The sequence below is a fragment of the Podarcis filfolensis genome, assembly GCF_964270895.1.
Source record: "Podarcis filfolensis genome assembly, chromosome: 9".
Taxonomy (NCBI): domain Eukaryota; kingdom Metazoa; phylum Chordata; class Lepidosauria; order Squamata; family Lacertidae; genus Podarcis; species Podarcis filfolensis.
In genome coordinates, this window is record NC_139610.1 from 38,427,860 (window position 1) to 38,448,401 (window position 20,542).

Genomic DNA, 20,542 nt, shown 5'->3' on the forward strand with positions numbered 1-20,542 from the left:
TTCAATGCATTATCAATGGGGTTTTATATTTTATGAAGAAGTAACAGCATCGTACCTTGACCGAGTGGTTGTGGAAATCGGTAATAATAATTTCATTATTGTGGTTGACGGCTGCAAAATGAGGCCCTGCGATAACGGAAGGAAGGAAGTTCAATGCAGGAAGAAAGATAAAACATGACAACAATATTTCAATCCATGTGAAGTAGCAGTTTGTATGTGGGTTCTGATCAAAATGGTTGATGTGGACCAATGAGCTAGCAGCATGCCTGACTGGAGGTGGCTGTGGAAAAGGCAACACCAGCTGGTGCTTCAAGGTTCCATTTTGAACTCTACATGTTGCTGCATTCACTGTCACATGTTAATGGCCGAAGAAGAACATAATCAGCTATGAACTCAATAAAATTATGAACTTGGGCACAGTACACGTACTCTAGAGAACAATAAATAAAAAGGTTTCTATCTGGCCAGCTTCAAAACCAGTTTGACTGGTTTCCACCCACTAAATGTTTAGTACAACTTTCAAGTTGAACAATAGACTACTTAAAATTTGTTTTTAACATCTGCAAGTGAGCAGGCTTCTTGTTCTTGGTCATGCTGGCTGGTGCTGATGGGAATTGGGGTCCAGCCAGATCACATTGACTCCCTCTGTCTTAAAACGTGACATGATCAGCAAACCACAGGAGTCAGACCAGAGGAGTTTTGTTGTTCCTGAAAGACTGCTTCCCCTCACCCCAAAGGCCTAAGGAACAACTGGAGTGAAAATTACACCCACATTTCAGGGTTTTCACTGATTTTATATCTGCTGCTTTTTGTATTTTTACTGTTGCTACGATAATAGTTTTTGTTGCTGATGTTTCTGATCTGTTTTATATTTGTTTTATGGTTCTCCTTTGCAAGCTATCTTGAAAATCCAGATTAATAAAATGGGGGGGGGGGGAGGGGGAAGAATTACAGTTTCCAAGACTGTTTGGGAAAAGCAGTTTACCCCCCACATAGCTACAATTCCCAGCATCCTTAATAAACTGCAGTTCCCATTATTAGTTAAGCAAAATAATGTACTTTAAATGTATGGTATGCACTCAACCCATGTGTTTACTGAGCCCCTGTAGTACCTTTTTTAAAAAAGAAAAAGCAATTGTATGTCTCCTGTTTAGAAAAGCAAATACAACAGTCTCATGACAAACAAATTTATATACTATTTTTGTACTGTGTATTTTGGGTCTATGGACCACAATAAAGCTGTGTGTGTTTATTACTACATAATTGTTCATAGACTAGAACAGTGGAGGGCAAACTTCTTTCAAAGAGGGCCAGATGAAGTAACAGGCTGTGAGGGCCAACCAAAGTTGAAAGTTAAAGGGTTTTTTTGTATTTCACCCCAGGAAATAGACTGCCACAGGGGCCGGATTAAACTGACCGGTGGGCTGGATTAGGACTTTGGACATGCCTGGACTAGAGGGTTGCCATATTTAAAAATGTTGTTGAGCTTTTCTTGGCAAAGCTGTCAAGGTTTTGGCGATGTCCAGGAAATTATAGACATGTGACAGCACTAATGGACTACAGTCTACTTATTGTGTCTTGCTTACTGTGGTGAAGTTAGAGTGATGCTTTTTCAGCATGCTCAAACACACACACACGATCTGGATAAAAGAAAATGCATATTAGATAGCAACTGATACCTGCAAACTGCTTATCTCCATTGCCTCGGCTTCCAAACCTGGTTACTATTTTTCCATTTGGCTGGAAGATAAACACACAACATGCTTTGTTGTCCACCACAATGATGTGCCCATTGCGATCCACAGAAACACCTTTTGGTCCCATGAGCTTTCCAGATCCAATTTTTGTCTACAGAAGCAAAGAAAGAGATTAAAGTTGCCTCAAACATACACACATTTGGACTGCTGTAATGTTCTCTGGGTTTTTAGCATTGCCACTATTCATACTTGGGAGAAGATTCTGTAGTAAATTAGTGCAAGAGATTGGTAGTAATGGCTTTCACTGTGATCTCTGTTTGGCCCTCTGAAATCCCCTCAGGCCACAACACTCACTATCCCTGCTTTTTGCCTGGCTAAAACGCAACCATGAACTCTGTTAATGACTCTTCTGGGCCTGGATGGAACCAGAGAGGGGTGTGAGAGTGTTGTAGAAAGTGGCCTAGTGTACAAAGGTAAAAATGTATATTTGTTACATTATCCACTTTTGCTTCTGGCACTCAGAAGGTTGCCCAGAACGGAATGAGACCCTCAGGTTGAAAAAAGGATTCCCACCCTGTATGATTTTAAGTCAATACCAGGGCAAATGTTTAGAGTCTTCACCCCAACCCACCCTTCCCTCCATCTCAGAACAAACAAAATAATTTCATCTGCATGAATTTGTCCATCCTTTCCCATATCACCAACAGTTAGTTCTTCAGTCAAGAAATACAGAATCAATTTACCAAGCCTTCAGAAAAATCGTTGGTTTACCAAACTATTAATTTTAAAATGGCAGCGAGTTTCCTTGTATTTTTTTATTTGTACTTACCTTAAATTTTCCATCAGAGGAGAATATGCTAACCCACTTATTGTCATAGTCGGCAATAATGATGTCACCACAAGGATGCACAGCCACTCCCGTAGGCCGCTGCAACTGACCAGGGGACCTTCCCCGGATACCAAAACGACTCTTGAACTGGCCATCAGTGGAAAATATCTGTAATTTTCAAAAATAGTTTTTTCACATAAGATGTATCCATGTATACACATCCATGAGATTAAAGGTGGGGTGCAGATTTAAATAAATGAATGAATTTTTAACTGGAAAGTGGCATTTGAGTCATTACGTGAACTTAACGCAGAATTATGAATCCTTCACTATCAAGATCTTATAATCTTGACACTTCAGAGAACATGTTTCTTTTCCTCATTTGATCAGTACTATGTCTTTCCAAAACAATCCATTATGGGTAAAGAGAAGAAAAACGAGCATACCTGCACACACTGATTATTGCTGTCCGCTATTAATATTTTTCCATTTGTAGATGCAGCTACTCCCTGAAGATTTGTAAACTCCCCTTTGTTTCTCCCTTTGGTACCTAAAAGGAGATGTACATATAAAAACAATTAGGGAAGAAGTTACGTACATGGCTGCAAAAACTCATTTCAACTCTCTAGGTCCAATCAGCAGTTTCATCATTAGGAGTCTAGTTGTATTGCATGGAAAGGGGCTTCACAATGGTTGGGGTAGAGAAAATAAACCATTATCATGAATATACAATATAAAGATCAACAGGGGAAGGTCCACAATCTCCAGAACAGGGGTGTCTGGGACTCTGGGGGAGCTGAGTGTGTTGCTCTCTCCTTTCTCCCCCACTATGGGCAGGGACTTCTGTGTGCATGAATGTCCAAGAGGGAATTCCAGCTGCCTTTCAAGAAGTAAGGTTTTGGAATACGCCTTTGAGGGATGAGATAAACAAGCAGTCCTATGACAGAAATATTGTTTTTGAATTATGAACTCCATAAGCAATATAAATGGGATGATTCCCCCGCCCATTCTCAGAAGTGCATACAACAATGACTAAATACAATACTTTTGGCACAGAAAATTAGAGGGAGAGCCATCTAGTTAGGAAAGTCCAACTACGGTAGGACTAAGGCTCACTTACAACAAGCTTAACAATATTATGTGTGTTTTAACAAATCAAATAAAGTGAGATTACGATTTTGGGGGCACGTGAAGAGTGTGTGTATGAACTTAACAGTACTTAGCTTACTTTTTGTTGCTATTTTTTAATGTTGTTAGTATTGTTTTACAGATTACAAAAGCCATACTGATTTGTTAATTATATGACTTTTGCTGCAATTTTGATGTTCAGCTTCTTTTTTAGTTGATGTTTTGTGAGCAGCGTTTTGTAGATTTCATCTGTTTTATTGATGATTTGTTAACTATTTTATATGATTCACACTGTATCTGTGATGTGCTATTATGTTTTATTGTCTTGTTGTTATTTATTGTTTGTAGGCCACTATGCATGTCTATGCCACTTTTCATTCAAATGAATATCCATCGATCAACCAACACCTCTGAGCTAGATAATGTCCTAGGGCAGGGATGGGAAACCAAGGACCCTCCAAAGGTTGCTGGACTACAGCTTCCATCATCTGGTCATGCTGGTTGCAGCTGATGGGAACCGGAGTCCAACAATTTGCTTGAGCACCACAGGTTCTTCTCTCCTCTTAGTGTTGACACTTATCCTAAAACAATAGTTTCATGCACTCTGTTTGCAGCTGGACAAATAATTTAGAAGGCAAAGCACTCCATACCTACTCTGAAGATCAGGTCATCTTCAATGGGGTTCTCTTTCCTTTTGCCAGTGCTGTACATACTAGCTGGTCTTTTCACAGCTTTCTGCTTCACATGTCCACTGCCAGGAGACTTCACACGCCTCTTAACTCCTTCGGTTGTAGGGGACACATCGGCCGACCTGATTACCTTGAGTTTGAACGGGCTGCCCCTGATATGCTGATCATAGAGTCTCAAGGAAAGGGTAAAGTCCCCTTCTTTCTGGACAGTATACAAAAATTCGTAAGTGCCATTTTTATTGTCAAGTATTTCTCCGTCCGCCACACTCCCATCAGGCGTGCTGAGCTCAGCCGTGAGGTAAGCATTCCCAGATTTACAGAGCTCACCATCCTTGTCCTTGGTAGTGATGGTGACCGACATAGGCTGTCCTATCACCGTCTGCTTCAGTCCTTCACCCGTGGCCACTGTTTCAGAAGCGACAGCATTTGTGGTTAAAATAGTACCAAGATTATGAATGGACTTCTTCAGCCCATCCGTTTCCACTATGAAGTCCAGTTGATCATTCTCACGAGGCTGCAGTGGGAAGTCACGGACAGCCAGCTCGTTCAGCTTATCGCTCATCTGCTTCTTAACAAGCAAGACTTCTGTCTCGGTTCCATGGTTGAGTGCTTGGGCTGTAAAGTTGCTACAACTCTTTATGTTTTCCTGTCCTTCCAATAGGCTATCAAGTTGAGTCTGCAGGACCTGGATAGACAGAATGCTGTGGTTATATAGATTTGAGTTTTAAACCAAGTAGCCCAAAAAATAAATGAATGAATTCCCACCTATCATGGGAAATGTAGAGGTATGACCTTGAACAGAATAATGTTGCAGAAAATTTGTTTGGCTCTATTAAAACAAAACAAAACACCCAAATAGCATTGATCAAATAAGTGCTAAGTTCTCTTGGATTATTATTTTTTTTTTAAAAAGCTTCCAGTTTGGAGAGCTTTTGTTCATGGCATTATTTTGACATAAAACTAAACTGTTGGTTTTTTTTTTTGTATTACATGAACAAGCCTTGGGCCAAACTGAAGACAGATAAACTTTTTCATATGAGGATATATGGAAAACACCCAGAACACTGTATTTCCTCCACTCCCCAAGATAGGGACACTTAGCTTTTATAAGATTTTTACAACTATTTGACTAATAATATCCAGAAAAGAAAAGTAAAAAATGAAAATACAACCAATAACTATGAAACAACGATGCAATATAAAGTTTTTGTTGCCATTGTTTTTGTTTTTTTAATTAAAAAAACCCGTAACAATTAAAAATATATCTCTGACTCAAGTGTTACATATCACTTCTGCATTTTTGTAAGGGAATTTTGTTGGATAAAATGAATTTGTTCAAGGATGTGCTGGATTAATTGTGTTCCCATGCCATTTCCTAGCCTCTCTCTCAGCTAAAGATTAGATTTCAGACATTGTTTCTCTTTTCACATACCCCACAAATGAAATAAATATGACTGAAAAGAACAAGGGTCTTACTTTATGTTTAAGGCCATAATTCACTTCCAATTCCATGAGCAACACACTCTTGCGGACATTTAAAGTCTTCTGGAGTTCATCAAAAGTGGAATGAATTTCATCTACAATGCTGGTCTTTTGGTTGGTCAGCTGATGTATAATTTCAGATAGGAAATGAAGTGCTGTATCTATCTCTGGAAGCCTGTTGGAAGCGTAAATCACAAGTGCTGTTTGAAATAGAATTGCCATAGTTTTTCCTTGTGACATCATATAACAAGATTTTTATTCTTGGTGATCACAATGGGATAAAGATACAAATCAGATTTCAAGTGTTTCTTAGAGGAATTCTGTTACAAAGACTTTATAGCACAAGGAAAAGGATGGAGAAAGAGGCAAGAGAAAGCAAGCTCAAGCACCCCTTTTGAAAGTTGTAGTTCTTTATATAACACAGTTATATAGTTCTCTCTACAGTGGTACCTCGGTTTTCAAACATAATCCATTCTGGAAGACCGTTCAACTTCCAAAACATTCGAAAACCAAAAGCGGTCTGCAAATTTAATTGAGAAACACTCAGTGGAAGCCATTTGGCTTCTGAGGCGCATTCGGAAATGGATGCATTTACTTCTGGGTTTTCGGTAGTCGAAAACCAAAATGTTCAACTTTTGAGACGTTCGAAAACCAAGGTACCACTGTATTCTGCCTTGGAAAGCAGAGGCGCCTGGGAAGAACCCCTCCCTTGGAGATCTCAGAGCAGAGAGAGCAGGTGACAATGTCTGGGGTGTGAGGTCGGGGCTACTCCTACCACACTGTGTGTTAAAGCATGGAATTTGCAGAAGAGGTTCCATACCTTTTGTTGACAGCATCTAGCTGTGCTTGAAGCGAAGCCTTGTGTTGTTCTACTACATCTTTGAGAGGTACTGTGGGGTGCTCTGCATGCTCGCCTTCTGTACATTCCCGACACATGGCTGTCTCACAAGACTGGCAGTAAAATTCCATCAGCTGATTACAGAGAGGGAGAGTGTGACTATCAGCAGAATACCAGTTTTTCCAAACAGAGACACACCATTTTGAATACTGAGCATGTCTACTCAGATACAAGCCCTATTGAATTCCCAGGTAGGCAGGGCAAGGATTGCAGCCTTAGTCCCACAGACTTCCATGGGCTTGCTTTTGAATAAATGTGCATTGGATTGTTCTGCTAATGCCCTGTGCTGGGAAAAAATTCTGCTACAAATCCTGCAAGCAAAAAAAGTCAACAGAATGGGATTTATGTGAAAAATAGCCATGTGAGCTGACGACTGGAGTTCAAACCTATTGCACCATCAAACAAAATGTTTGCTTGTGATTAAAATGTTAAAAAGCAGTGATTATGTTTAATGCCATGGATTTATAGCTGTGGTTTGTATGAACCATTATGTTGAATTTTTCCCTACTTTTAAGAATCACAAATAAATACATACACAATTTAGGGTACTTGAAATTCCAAAAGGTACACTCACGGCTGTCATGTTCTTTCTCATGGCTGTCATTTTCTCACTATTTGGTTTCAGATAAAACTGTCATGCCTTGTGCTTTAGCAGTATTAAGTTACTTCACAAATGCCTAAGGCATTAGTGATGCACTCTGAATCACAAAGCAGAATGGCATCAGGTTTGCATATAATGAGGGCCATATTTTTGGCAGCCAAAAGCTTAACAGAGAGTGATCATTGCTGCTTAGGGCTGGCATTTAAAAGTTTACCAGAGGGAGACAGCATCAGTTATTTTTCAAACTAAGCAAGAGAACATTAAAAGGAATTATATAAAAAGGACTTGGTGAAATAGAAATAGAAGCTTTTCATCTAACAAAGGATAAAACATTTTCACTTTCTTATTTCTAGTCTGCAACCTACAAAAGAAGAAGGACTGAATAAGTTTCCACAATCTGTTTAAGGTTGCTTTGAACGGCACTACTCTTACTTAGTGGAGTCTGGATACTTCAGAAAGATAAAGATACTTAGCATGTGCTCCCAAGATGGTTTGGATACCTCTTCAAGAAAGAAAGAAAGAAAAGGAAAGGAAAGGAAAGGAAAGGAAAGGAAAGGAAAGGAAAGGAAAGGAAAGGAAAGGAAAGGAAAGCAAACTCCATGTAATGAAGAACTGTCTCATTGAAGGAAAGCCTGGAACTTATTGCCTAAAACTAAGATGTCATGGTCCCAACAAGAATATATAGTTTGTAAGGAGTGGACCTTACTGATCATAAATCTCCTGATTTGCAGATGGAAACCAGGTACATATGCTACCAGCCTACCTAGAAGAAAGGTGTATTTTTGTCTTGTAATACAGGATTTTTTAAAGTCATATTAATTTATTTAATCAATTCATAAATTTCATACACCCTTTAATTGTAAAAAGCGGTTTACAGAAAGAAAAAAATAAAATCAAGAAAAAATCACAATCCTGCTTTGAGTGACACATTAACAGAAGGGGGATTTTAGGAACAAAGGAGGACAATGATCATAATTGGAGGAGGGGAAGAGGAGAGAGCAGGGGAACATGGTGCTCTCCAGATTTCTGGCCTACAGTTCCCATCTTCCTTGACTGTAGGCCATGTTGGCTGAGGCTGCTGGAAGCTGGAGGCCAATGACATCAGGAGGGCCATAAGTGTATAGCACCGTGTGTTACATCCAGGAGTCATGCTGCCAAGCACTTGATTGCATTTCAATTTTACGAAAAGCTTCCTAATCAAGTGCAGCAATGCTTGCAATGCTGCTCACATTATATTGGCACACTTTGAATGCAAGATAGTGCTTGGTGATGCAACAACAAGGATGCCAACCCACCAGTTCAAGTGGAATAATGACATAATTCTGCCCATATGCTCCATTTATTCCCAAGGACCCTTTTTAGCATATGTGCCCTATGCAGATTTTTCATCTTTCAGTGCCACTGATTACCATAACCGGAAAACAATTGTGCCAGGTGGTGTAAAGCTGAATCTAATATTATTTCTCTTGAATGGTTTTTGTCCACATGCAGGCTATGACCTGCTATCAGAAAGGAATACTCCCAAACCTTGTACCTAGGCCAGATTAGCTAAGAACTTGCTGGGAAAGGGATTGCTTTCCCTCCTGTTCAAGGGCAGACTTGGGGAATATTTTACAATATGAGCCCAAAATTGGCACCCCCAAATGGATCTTCTCAGTTATGGAGCTTATCAATTTTTCATGCCCTGTACTGGTGAACAGCCCACACCACCCTAAATCTGACGTTGTTCTGTTTGGTTTGGTTTGTTGCTCTGGAAATATTTGCTCTGCAGACACCTCCTGCAGTTCACTTGCTCCCTAATTTACCTATTATGATCTGGATTGCCTAGGTCAGCCTTCCACAGCAAAGTGTTTTCCAGATGCTTCTTAGGGTCCCACCTCCACCCACCCTGATGATTGGCAATGCTGGGCAGGGCTGATGGGGAGTTGCAATTCAACAACATCTGAAGTGCACCAGCTTGGTAAAGATTGAAAATAGACTGATGATAGGAAAGGACTCACAACAGTGGTGGTAACGGAGAAGGAAATGGAATTTCAACTCAATGAATACTTGATTTCATTTATGGATGAAAAGAAGAGCAAAAGTAGCAATACACCTTTTGAATTATAGACAGCTGCTTTCACTTAAAACTAAAATTGATGTACAAAATACAGCTTAAATGAATTATAGAACATTAACATCTCATCTTGATAGCCAGAAAGCACATTTACTAACCACCATGATCAATATCATGACATGTCAATGCAATGCCCTACAAAACAAAAACATAACCAAAACTATCAATATTGGGCTGACTGAGAGTTAATTTGATGCCACAGACAAATTCATCCCAATTCACTCTCTCTAGTACAGTATCCAATGAAAGCATTCAATCGATTGAATAAAATCTATCAAGCAAATGATTTATGTTGTCATTGCAGAAATTAATAAATCATTTGCAAGTCCAATAGTCCCCAACTTTCATTTCAGGGTGAGCCACTGAAAATTACAATTTTCCTGCCAAATAAATTGATGAAGCCTTATTTATAGGCACCTAATCCACTTACATTTCCTTCATGATTGGGGCAGGAGAGTGGCTTCCCTGCAGCAACAGCTGTGACAGTCTCCAAGATGGAAGACTCCTCAATGCTATTGTCTGGAGTTCGCTGCAGGACATCCATCAGGTTGGTGATGAAGAAGTTGTTCTGAAGAGCAGAAACCCCTTTCTCTGGCAAGATGGATGTTTGGCGGCACACTGGGCAAGAAAGGGTTAAGCTGTGGGCTGGAATGTAATTCTGTAGGCACCTAATGAGGATGGTAAAAAGATAAGCCAGTATCAAAAGCAAAAAGTAAACTGTGTTGTTTGTGATTTCCTAGTAGGGGAATAGAAGAGTAATCATGAACACAGCTTTACTTTTTCACATTTTGCAACTCATATCAAGAGGAAAGAACAAAACACCCTGACTGCCTTCTGTTGCCCTCCAGAAGTTATTGAATCCCAACTCCCATCAGGCCCAGCCAGCTTGGCCAATGGATTGGAGTTGTAGTACAGCAACATCTGGACAGCCACAGGTGGGAGTGAGCTCTAGGGGGTTCTACCTAAATAAAAAGGCAATGATGTAGTGAGATGACTGGAGACGGTCTAAACCATAGCTGTCAAGCGTCCCTTATTTGGCGGGACAGTCCCTTATCCCAGCGCCATGTCCCGCTGCTGTCCCTTATTGATGAGGCTTCGTTTGGCTGCTGGCTGGGCTTTCTGCCTTTGGCTCAAAGGGGCTCAGAAGTTGAACATACCTGTGCCCGGAAAATCCCTTATTTTGGCTGCTGATCCCTTATTTTTGAGGCTGCTGGTCCCTTATTTTCAAATCTGTAAGTTGACAGCTATGGTCTAAACCGCAGAAAAGATGGGAAGGAATTAATACAAGAAGAAGAGACTGTCTCCAGGCTGCACTATCAAAACAGCAACTTTTTCCAGAGAGCAGATTTTGGTATGACAGAAGCTTTGTTTCTTGCAGTGTACCCACTCATTCTTATTAGGACACGGTCATCTGTGGCTTATATCTATACACCACCTAAATCTGCACAATCTGAGAACAGAGATAGTAGTAGATAAGAGTGCAGAAAACAAGCAATGCATTTTAAACGCTCCTTTAAAAAACACGAATAATTATGACTCCTGTGGACAGCCTTAGCTTCTGCTCACAGGAATTACTTCCTGACCCTACAGTCTTGTGCTGTGAAGAGTGCTCTTCTCCACAACCATTATAGGTTACAAGAGCATCTTTTCATCTGCTTGTTCTCACGCTCTGCTCCAAAGCTTGGGGGGAAACACTGCAACGTATCACTTGCCATTTTCATCTTACATTAATAAAAGCAACAACAGCATTATGGCTATTCAAATTGTTTTCCAGGCTCCACGTCACAGGATGATGAACCATTCTGGAGGGTTATTCTTACAGTCACCTTAGCTTTTGTGAGGGAAAAGCCCAGCCTTTACTGACTTCTAACTGCTGCAGCCCGTGGTGAGGCAATTATGTGCATCTGTCACCACAGGCTGTTTTAAGCCCAGGTTTGGCTTTGGGCCCATCACTCTGAGCATTTGCACTAGCGTGCCAAAAGATGAATCCAGACAAAAATCAGCCCATGGCGGCAAATGCATATGACTACCTTTCAGGCTGAAGCGGATTCTAATGTAATACACCAAGAAAACCTGAGCTCTTTTCTAAAATGTATAGAAAGATAAGGGTCATTAGCAGCGCTGCATTCGAAACATTAAAAAAGAACAAAGCAAATGCTTATGGAACATGGTAGACTAAGCAGTTTAACAAAATGAAAACAGACAAACCATGAAAAGCCAAAAGCAGAAATGGTGGAAATGTCGTTTCCACTTTTAGACAGCGCTGCAGCATTTTTTTAAATGATAAGGCTTCTCTGCTTCTTTTCCTGGAAAGGAAACGCAACGTAGGGAAAAATGCCACCGGTTCAAGTCCTGCATATCTTCTAGCTGCAACCTGGTGCCCTCCATATGTTGTTGGATTACATTTTCCATCAGCCCCAGACAGCAAGGCCATGCCAGCTGGGACTGATAGGAGTTGTAGGCCAAAGTCCTGAATCATCTAATCTCTGGCACTTTATGTTCAGATATTGCATCCTTCAGTTCTGAACGTGTTCCACTTGGAACCAAGCTCTACTCATGCTGAAGAAATCTACTTTTAAGCTAAATGGGCTAAGTTTCATTGCCTAAATTCAGATCAAATATCCCAGTAAGAAATTATTGCTACCACCCTTTTATGTGTAATTGTATTGCTGACATGGAAGGCCATACCTTAAAAATAAAAACAGGCTGAACATTCACAATAAATACAGAATTGTTTACCAAAAGAGCACAGATTACTTTTGCAATACAGAAATATCTGAATCCTGTCTTTCTTCTTATAAATCAAAATGAGCCCAGGGGCATTTTACCTTCCTACTCATTAAGTTTTATATTTCAGGAGAACTTGTTGACTGGATTGAGGGGTTCATTGAATTAACAGTGTAACTCTAGACATCTGGGAACAGATCACTGTGGCAATCCAGACAGACAAGCCAGCTGTAATGCACTTTTGGTTGGGGGAAACAGAAACCATCCTCTTACCTCTCACAGAAAGTGTGCAGACAGGGGAGTACTTTGGGATTCTTGTAACGGTCCAGGCATATGCTGCAGATCAGAAATTGTTTGTCAATCTGACGCACCACAGGACTTGGGATGTTGGCGCCTTCACTGGCCATCCTAGACCACTGACATGTGGGTCCTGTTCTCTTTTGCCCTGCACACTGCTGAAAGGTTCAAGCAAACAACAGCATTTTAGAAGCCGTGGGGAATTGACTTCCTGTTAACAATGGATCCCAGTGGGTTTCATCCCGATTCAAGATTTATAAGAAGGCAGTGCGTAGTGCTTGGAAATGCTACACTAGAAATACTTGCTTTAAAAGCATCTGGGCAGATTGCCAAGGCAAAAAAACTACTACAATGCATTAGCTTCTAAAATTCATTATTTATATTTATATCCTGTTCCCACTATCTTCCCATCCAAGAACTGACAAGGCTAAAACCTGGCCATACTTTTGTGATATTGAGTATTAGAAAAAGGGTGCCCTAACCAACTGAACATGCTTTCAGATTGGATGGGTGTACATTTCTAATGCTATAGAATGAGCATAGGTCACTGGTGGAGCACATGAGTTGCATAGAGTAGGTTGGATTTCTGCCATCACCACTTGAAAGAATCGGATAACATGTGGTGCAAAATACACCTCTCTGTTTTTGACCTTCCCATATTTCTAAGACACTCTCACCAATATAATATTGCATACATCATCGGCTACAGCTGTACACCAGTGGCTGGCCGTGCTGTTAGACCTCATAGCCTGCAGTTAATAGGAAGAACATAGTAGTCAGACCATCTATATCAGTGCAGTCTAAATCTGAAGTAAGAAACCATTTTCATGCTGAAAATCACATTACTGCCGCTGTAGAATGTATTTGAGGGCCACATTCCATTAGCAGGAAGGTAAGACTCAGTCATACAGAGTTAAAACACAGATCTCTTTCTCACACAGCTTTTGCCCATGGAAACAAAGGCATATATTTGACTAAGTAACTCCATTCATATGCTATCTTTCATTTCCCCCATAAACCCTTCTTTTAGACAAAGCTAGTTAAAAATAAAGACAAAAGCTTTCCAACAGCCTTACTGCACAAAAGCCAAACAGGACACAGTAATACCAATAGAAGAAGGCAAACATCATCTTTGCACATATGAACTGTAAGTTGTTCCTTGGATTTATGGAAAGCCTCAAACTTCAAAATGCAATTGCATCTCAAAAATTGCATGCCTGCAATTGCAAAGCATCAATTGCAAACCACATAAATATTTCATTTCCATTCTACAGCAAGTGCAATTAAGCAAAATAGGCATAATACATATAGAACCTAACAAGATACATAATGCTTTTCAACAAAGACAACATAAATTCCCTATACCAGCTAGTGGTTAGCATGTTGAACTAGGAATGGAGAGAGAGATGGGTTCAAACCTCTACTCAGCCATCAAGCTCACTGGACAGCCATTACCTCTTAGCCCCAGGGGTGGCTAACCTCTTGATGTTGTTGGACATGTTGTAAGTCCCATCAGACCCAGCCAGCATGGCCAATAATCAGGGATGATGGGAGTTGTAGTCCAAGAGTAGCTGGAGGGTCACCGGTTAGCAAGGGGAAACCACATATGCCACTCTGAGCTATTGGAAGAGCAAGATAATAATAATAACAACAACAATAATAATTTATTATTTATTATTTATACCCCGCCCATCTGGCTGGGCTTCCCCAGCCACTCTGGGCGGCTTCCAAAAAAATATTAAAATACTATAATACATCAAACATTAAAAGCTTCCCTAAACAGGGCTGCCTTCAGATGTCTTCTAAAAGTCTGGTAGTTGTTGTTCATAGTCCTCAAATAGAGGACATATCAGATATTAAACTGATAAGAACAGATACTACACTTGATCTTAGCCAAAAGCCCGAGAAGCGATAGAAATGGAATAAATATTTGTTTGCCTGTGCACAGAAACTAACACCTTTTACTATTTCCTTCTTCCTAAGTCACATTCAGGTTTTGTTTTAGCTGCAGTTGAAAAACTTGAGTAGGGAAATGAATGGATGCACATGCACCAGCCACACCCCCAAAGTCCCCATTGACTCAGCTTTTGACCTTTCCACAATCAGCTTCACCATACAGCGCAGGTTTTCATGCACATTCAGCTGAATTACTTAGGAGCCTCCCTCCAGGGAACCCTGAGAACATAGAGCTACCGATTAGAAGGATGCTTTTAAGCACACGCACCCAAACATGCCCAGAATCCTCTTTCAGACTTGAATGGATTTGACTGGGTGGAGACGTTCAAACTGTTCAAGTCTAGTGACTAGGGTGTTTGTTAACGTCTTGTTCTTATTACACAAAGAGGATATTATACAGTATTAGGCCTCCTACTATGCTGCTGTTGGGGTATGCGAATATTCTGATACTCAAGGTCCCAGTCCAGATAAGATTTATACATACTTAGTCATGTATGTAAAAGGAGGAAGATAAAAGACAAAAGAGTTACAAGTGTTGCTTTGTTCTCTGGGCAAGGAACTCTAAAAGGTTCCCACATCCCCACTTAAATTTCTACCGGATAGCCCCCTCCTAAGCATGTTTAACAAATAATAATAATAAGTTCAGCCTGGTTAATGGGGCTTACTCCCAAGTAAATAGGTGTAAGAATACAGAAAGCGAGTTGCTAATAGCTACACAATGGCTGCATCCTCCAAACAGGGTGTGTGAGAGAAGCCATGAGCTCAAACACTCCTTCCTGCCCTGACACATGTGGCTTAATAGGCAACTTCCAGGTCTAATCAAAACATAGCTGTGCATCTATCTTATCAACACTACAAAAATATGGTTTGAGCAAGCTCTGGTTTGGAGGATCATCTGAATGCAGTGAGAGAGACCATGGATTGCACAAACTAGAACCCATGTCTCCTTGTCCCAAGAAGTCTTTCTACTGTCTATAATAGATTGGTTCTGTTTGCTGAAACTCATCTTAATGAACTTCATATGATAAAGCAGGTAAGTTTTATGTTCAGAACACAATTTATTTTTCCGGATGTTGCACAGATTCACCTGAACAGCACATACTGTACATAATGTAGTATGTTGCAGAGGTGGAATAAATTTGGATTGAAAGGGCTCTGTAACAAGTAAGGTTTATAAACTGTGTTAAAAATTTAGTGCAAAGCTATAAAAAGACAAGCTGTTATCTTTAAGTTGGGAAGCAAGTTCTTTTCATCCATTTTTAAGACGGGCAGAAGGGGTGACACGTGCACTCTCTGGATGAACAAACCTACAAAAATTCTCACTACTGACTAAATAAATGCCTCCAGAGAAAACCAAAAACCAAATCCAGAGTTCAAGCTTTAAATACCTAGCAGTCTTTGATGAGATATCAATGCTTGCATCAAGCAGCCTCACAGAAAAATGACATCATCATCATCATTCCTTCTTGCAGGTTTCTAATTATAAAATATGTACAAAGCAGTGCCCAATTTCTAATCAAAATTGTCTTTAAGAAACACAGCATATGCGTGTGCACATATTGCAAGAACACTAATATTAAGTGTATATCAAGAGAGAAAGGAGGGAAGAAAGAAATCAGTAGTGTGTGCAGCCACACCCATCTGAAACAAAACTCCTAATAAAATAAACCATTTAGAGCTTTAAAAAGAAATATTTTACTGAGTTTTAATAAACATACTTCTCTCAGAATTATGGCTTTACACAATGAAAGTATAAAGAAAATTGAGGGCAGCCTGTTCAATAGGTATAGGATTTTCAAATAAAGGCAGTGCTCCACCCAACCAGAGCTGTGATTAGACTCTGAAAGATCAGACTGAATCGACTACGACTTATCAATGGTGAGCACAACCCAGAGGGTCTAAGCCATGCATTATGAATGAATAGGTTTCCAGTAGCAACGTTTGCAATGGAACTCGCAAGCTCCAGAACTGCAGGCAAGGGTGGGACTCCTGCTATATAAATCTGCTTCAAAGGCAGGATAAGCTATAGGTAGAATTACTCAAGCACAGCACAGCAAACCCAAACCAGAGAGACAAGGCAATAAAAACAGTATGTTATATTCAAATGATTATTATTATTAATCATCATCATCATGAAGTAAGACTATCTTGTACATATGCACACGCCCCTCCACATTTTTGCTTTCTCACATTGTTTTTAAAATCATCTTGCTCACATATGGTTTAAATAACTTTTCTAGCCTTAAAAGCATGCATCATCATCATCATTATGTAAAGCAAGGAGCTGCAATGGGGGATGGGAGCAAAAAGGCATAACGTTACTAGCCACCAGGCACAATACTGAACAAACAAATGCTCGAGACGTACCCATCTTCACGAAAAGGAGCTTAAATCAATGCACTGCCAAGTGAAAAAAGGGAAAAGCCTTTCCAGGATGGAGTTGTGTCCTGCAGTCGTCCAAAGGAGCCAACCATAATTACAGTGATGTATCACATCTGAAAGCCTCACGTGTGGAACTCTTAGAGAATTCCTGTTAGCCGTTACTAGAGACGCAGCGTTATTTTCTTGCTTAAGCTAACAATGCTCCACCACTCCATGGAGAGAATCCTGGAAGTAATAAAAGGAGGCCCAGCCAAGCAGTCATTAATTTCCCTCCCCCCACTCTCCGGGTCACTGACAAAGTGGGAGACCCCCCCCCACCACACACCCCGTAAGGATTCCAGCCAATCAATCTTTATTTAGTACATCTTTCTCACTCAACCCGTAGCTGAAAGACTGCAGCAAACCGTGCAAGGGATTGTGGGATAGGGATGCAGCATAGAGCTGCAATGAGATTCGCCGGGTGGATTTTTTCCTTCTTCCTCTTTTCTAGTCAGCAATCAGCTGTTTCAGGGCTCAGATGCTGGATATGGTCTATATGGAATGCTATTACAGGATTAGCAGGCAGGGAAAGCTACATTCTGGTTTGGCAGCAAAAAACACACGTAAGTATTTTTCTCTCAACACTGAAGTATAGATCCAGTACTGATGCTCTAATTCAACACACATTTATTTGGAAGGAAGTGTTATTGGTTTTTAATGGGATGTAATCAATGAAAATGAGAGAGGGAGAAATCTCTAATCGGCCTCTCTCTGCTGCTCATATTTTTATGTCATGACCCCCATGTTTAATGCAATAATCCTTTTGTATCTGCTTAATGTGTAATGTGCAGAATGAGATGAGGTCACCAATCTGCCCCAAAGTGTACTAAGTTTCTAAGTACCAGAACCATCCCCTGAAATCACCTAATATTTCTCAACTCAGAGAAAGCGAATAAGAATTGAGTCTATTCAACTTCATCATAAAGTTGTTGTTGTTGTTATTATTTTTATTATTATATTAATATTATTAAGTTATGCACAGGTTGCCTCGTCTCAGGACCCCAAAATTTAAGTAGCCTAATTTGAACACAAAATATTTGCCAATTATAAAAAAAGCATTTTTTAAAGTTCCTTTTGGCAAGTACTCAACCAAACTGAGCAAGGAAAACAGAAACAGTGAGTTGTATCCAAGGCTATATGAAATTTCAAGAATGAAGTGGGACTTTCATTTCCTCCCCTACTTTTGTGCATCTCAGATTTGCTTCCCCAATTTCTAGCCTGTGGGTCTAATAAGGCAGTTTTCCAAATTACTGAAACCTGTGGCACTAGGTGTGGGGGTGGTTAGGAGATGGCTACAAAGTTGGGAGATTAAAATAAGCTCCCAATTGTTCTCTTGCAAGCTGCACTCACTGACAGCAAGTTCCAATGGGAACTCCCTAATGCATGGGTAGGCAAACTAAGGTCCAGGGCTGGATCTGGCCCAATTGCCTTCTAAATCCGGCTCATGGACAGTCCGGGAATCAGCGTGTTTTTACAGGAGTAGAATGTGTCCTTGGTTAAAGCTTGGTTTCTTGGAGGCCTTTTCAAACCAGTAACTATATTTGCCTTTCAAGTATAAGCATTTTGTTACTAAATAATTAAAATTTGGTCCTTAAATACATAGAATCTCTCTCTCTCTCTCTCTCTCTCTCTCTCTCTCTCTCACACACACACACACACAATTAATCTTGGCTGGGGCACACATTCTTTCATTTATTTAGCAGGCACAATTATAATTATTCACACAATATTAGTGACTATGTTCTAGCTCCAAAGAAAAAAGAAATGAAACCAAACACCCCACAACCACCAATACATATACACTGATGGTTTAGGCATGCTTTTCTCAAGCTCAGGGATTTGCCTTCCTGCAGGAGGATTCTGTTGGAATACTGAACGTGCTTTGCATCCCACACAACTAGAAGGGATTCCCAAAGCATATGGCTAGTGAGAGCTAATCCCATTTAGGGTTACACCATCAACTTGGGTGATGAGCTGGGTGCACAGATCAGGAAAGAAAGTTGCTATGTAAGGATTGAACAGACCATTTACAATAAGTGTTTCTATTCCTAAAGCTGGGGGAGTGGAAGAGGGATATTCAAAAATCTCCTTCCTGCCCTATTCCTTCCAGCAATATTCAGTAATCTTCCTAGCTCTGTGAATTATTTGTGGACATACCAAACAGTGAAGCATCCTGCGAGGCAGAAAATCATTGCACAAAGTTTGAAACACCAAGTTTTGGCATGGTAGCAAGACTTGCGTGGCCTTCTGAAAATGCTTGCTTGTAAAGCATTTTGAGTTGCCTAATGACATATGCTTTGACCCAAAATACCCAGGATGCTAGGTAATGCAGTCACTTGATAGTACTGAGAGTTCAAAGAACAGTTCCTTGAGTAGCATACTACCAAGTGGAAAATAAGGGTTGGGAAAATTCTTCTTCTTTGGCGATCACTCGTAGCCGAGTAAGATTGTCTTCCATAAACACGGTTTTAACAATGAGTCCGTAAGTGACTGTGGAGGCCAATTCTGGACCCACACGTCCTTCCACAGTGGGGACATTGGTTTCTGGGTGGGAGCTGATCACGGGGTGGATTTGCCAAGCATGCCTTCCTCCTAGCACATTTCTCCCTTGCGTCCTGAGTTCGAGTGTCTTCAAAGCCCATGACACCTTTGCTAAAGGCTGTTCTCCAACTAGAGCGCTCACAGGCAATCTTAATTTGGACCCATGTCAAAGACCAAATAATTTTCAGTACATGTTACATTAGTGCTCTGGAACTTTCAAAAACAGCAAGGCACAATGAACTAGTTAAGGCAACCCAGATTCCAACGTTACAGCAAAAGGCCAACAGCAGTAATTAAAAATAGGACTCTTCCACTCCACTCCACATGAATGAGAGCCAACCCACCTCCCAGATGAAAACTGATACCATTAGCAAACAAGCAGCCCAAAGCTACACTACATGTCACAGTTTTAAGGTTAGGCACACACTTTCTGTTTTTGTTTACTGGGTTTGTAAATTACTTCAGAGGCTAGGTCAGCAAGCAAGGTAAAGGCAACAACTGTTTAGTTTCTCAGTAAAGCAAAATCTAACTAGTTCTCTCTATACATATCTTATGGATGGATATAAAATAACCAGAATAGGTAGTTATGCCAATTATATAGGCTCCAATTCAGAGTCCAAAGTGAGATGATGAAGAAGAAATAAACCAGGAGGTAATTATATATATTTTATGCTCTGTCATTGTGATACATGATAGTATAAGATTGACAAACAATGGCATTCATTCATGGAACAGGAGACTATTTTAATAGCAGAAAGGACGCACGGGATACTTTGTCTACAACTGGTATATTGCTCACAAACCATCACCACTATGAAGCTGACAGGCAGGATGATGGGGCAGGAAATTCAAAGTGAATTCCATGCTGTGGGTTGGAATTAAAAGGTGACTCCTGAAAAGGCAGATGATTACTTGACATTCAGGTAGCTTCCAACTCTACAACTCTCCAATTTGTTTTCCTGTCGTGGAAAACCAGGGCAGACTATGAGCCTTTTGTCATCTGATGCCTCCCATGACATTAGAGAATCAAAGAAAGCATCATGCTTGCTTGTTTATAAACTCACCCAAGTAATAAAACCAGCAGCTGGGACAGGAAGTTCTAGATACATCCTGCATATTTTGCATGTCCTGAGATTAGCCCTCGTCTTAATTTAGCTATG

General features: G+C 40.4%; 1 protein-coding gene across 5 annotated transcripts in view; it reads right to left on the minus strand.

Moving 5' to 3' along the window:
* TRIM2 (tripartite motif containing 2) overlaps nucleotides 1-20,542 on the minus strand; it is a 49,474-nt gene that overhangs the window by 8,801 nt on the left and 20,131 nt on the right. For 4 of the 5 annotated variants that reach the window (XM_083631153.1, XM_083631155.1, XM_083631151.1 and 1 more), the window contains exons 2-10: nucleotides 12,441-12,622; nucleotides 9,871-10,108; nucleotides 6,646-6,797; nucleotides 5,820-6,000; nucleotides 4,305-5,028; nucleotides 2,973-3,076; nucleotides 2,527-2,694; nucleotides 1,680-1,848; nucleotides 56-126 (exon numbers count right to left, since the gene is read on the minus strand). In XM_083631153.1, the coding sequence (XP_083487279.1) occupies nucleotides 56-126; nucleotides 1,680-1,848; nucleotides 2,527-2,694; nucleotides 2,973-3,076; nucleotides 4,305-5,028; nucleotides 5,820-6,000; nucleotides 6,646-6,797; nucleotides 9,871-10,108; nucleotides 12,441-12,574 (1,941 nt within the window). In that variant the 5' untranslated portion in view covers nucleotides 12,575-12,622. Of the gene's footprint in view, nucleotides 1-55; nucleotides 127-1,679; nucleotides 1,849-2,526; nucleotides 2,695-2,972; nucleotides 3,077-4,304; nucleotides 5,029-5,819; nucleotides 6,001-6,645; nucleotides 6,798-9,870; nucleotides 10,109-12,440; nucleotides 12,623-16,787; nucleotides 17,087-20,542 lie in introns of those variants that run through there. The other variant, XM_083631154.1, reaches the window with a different exon arrangement.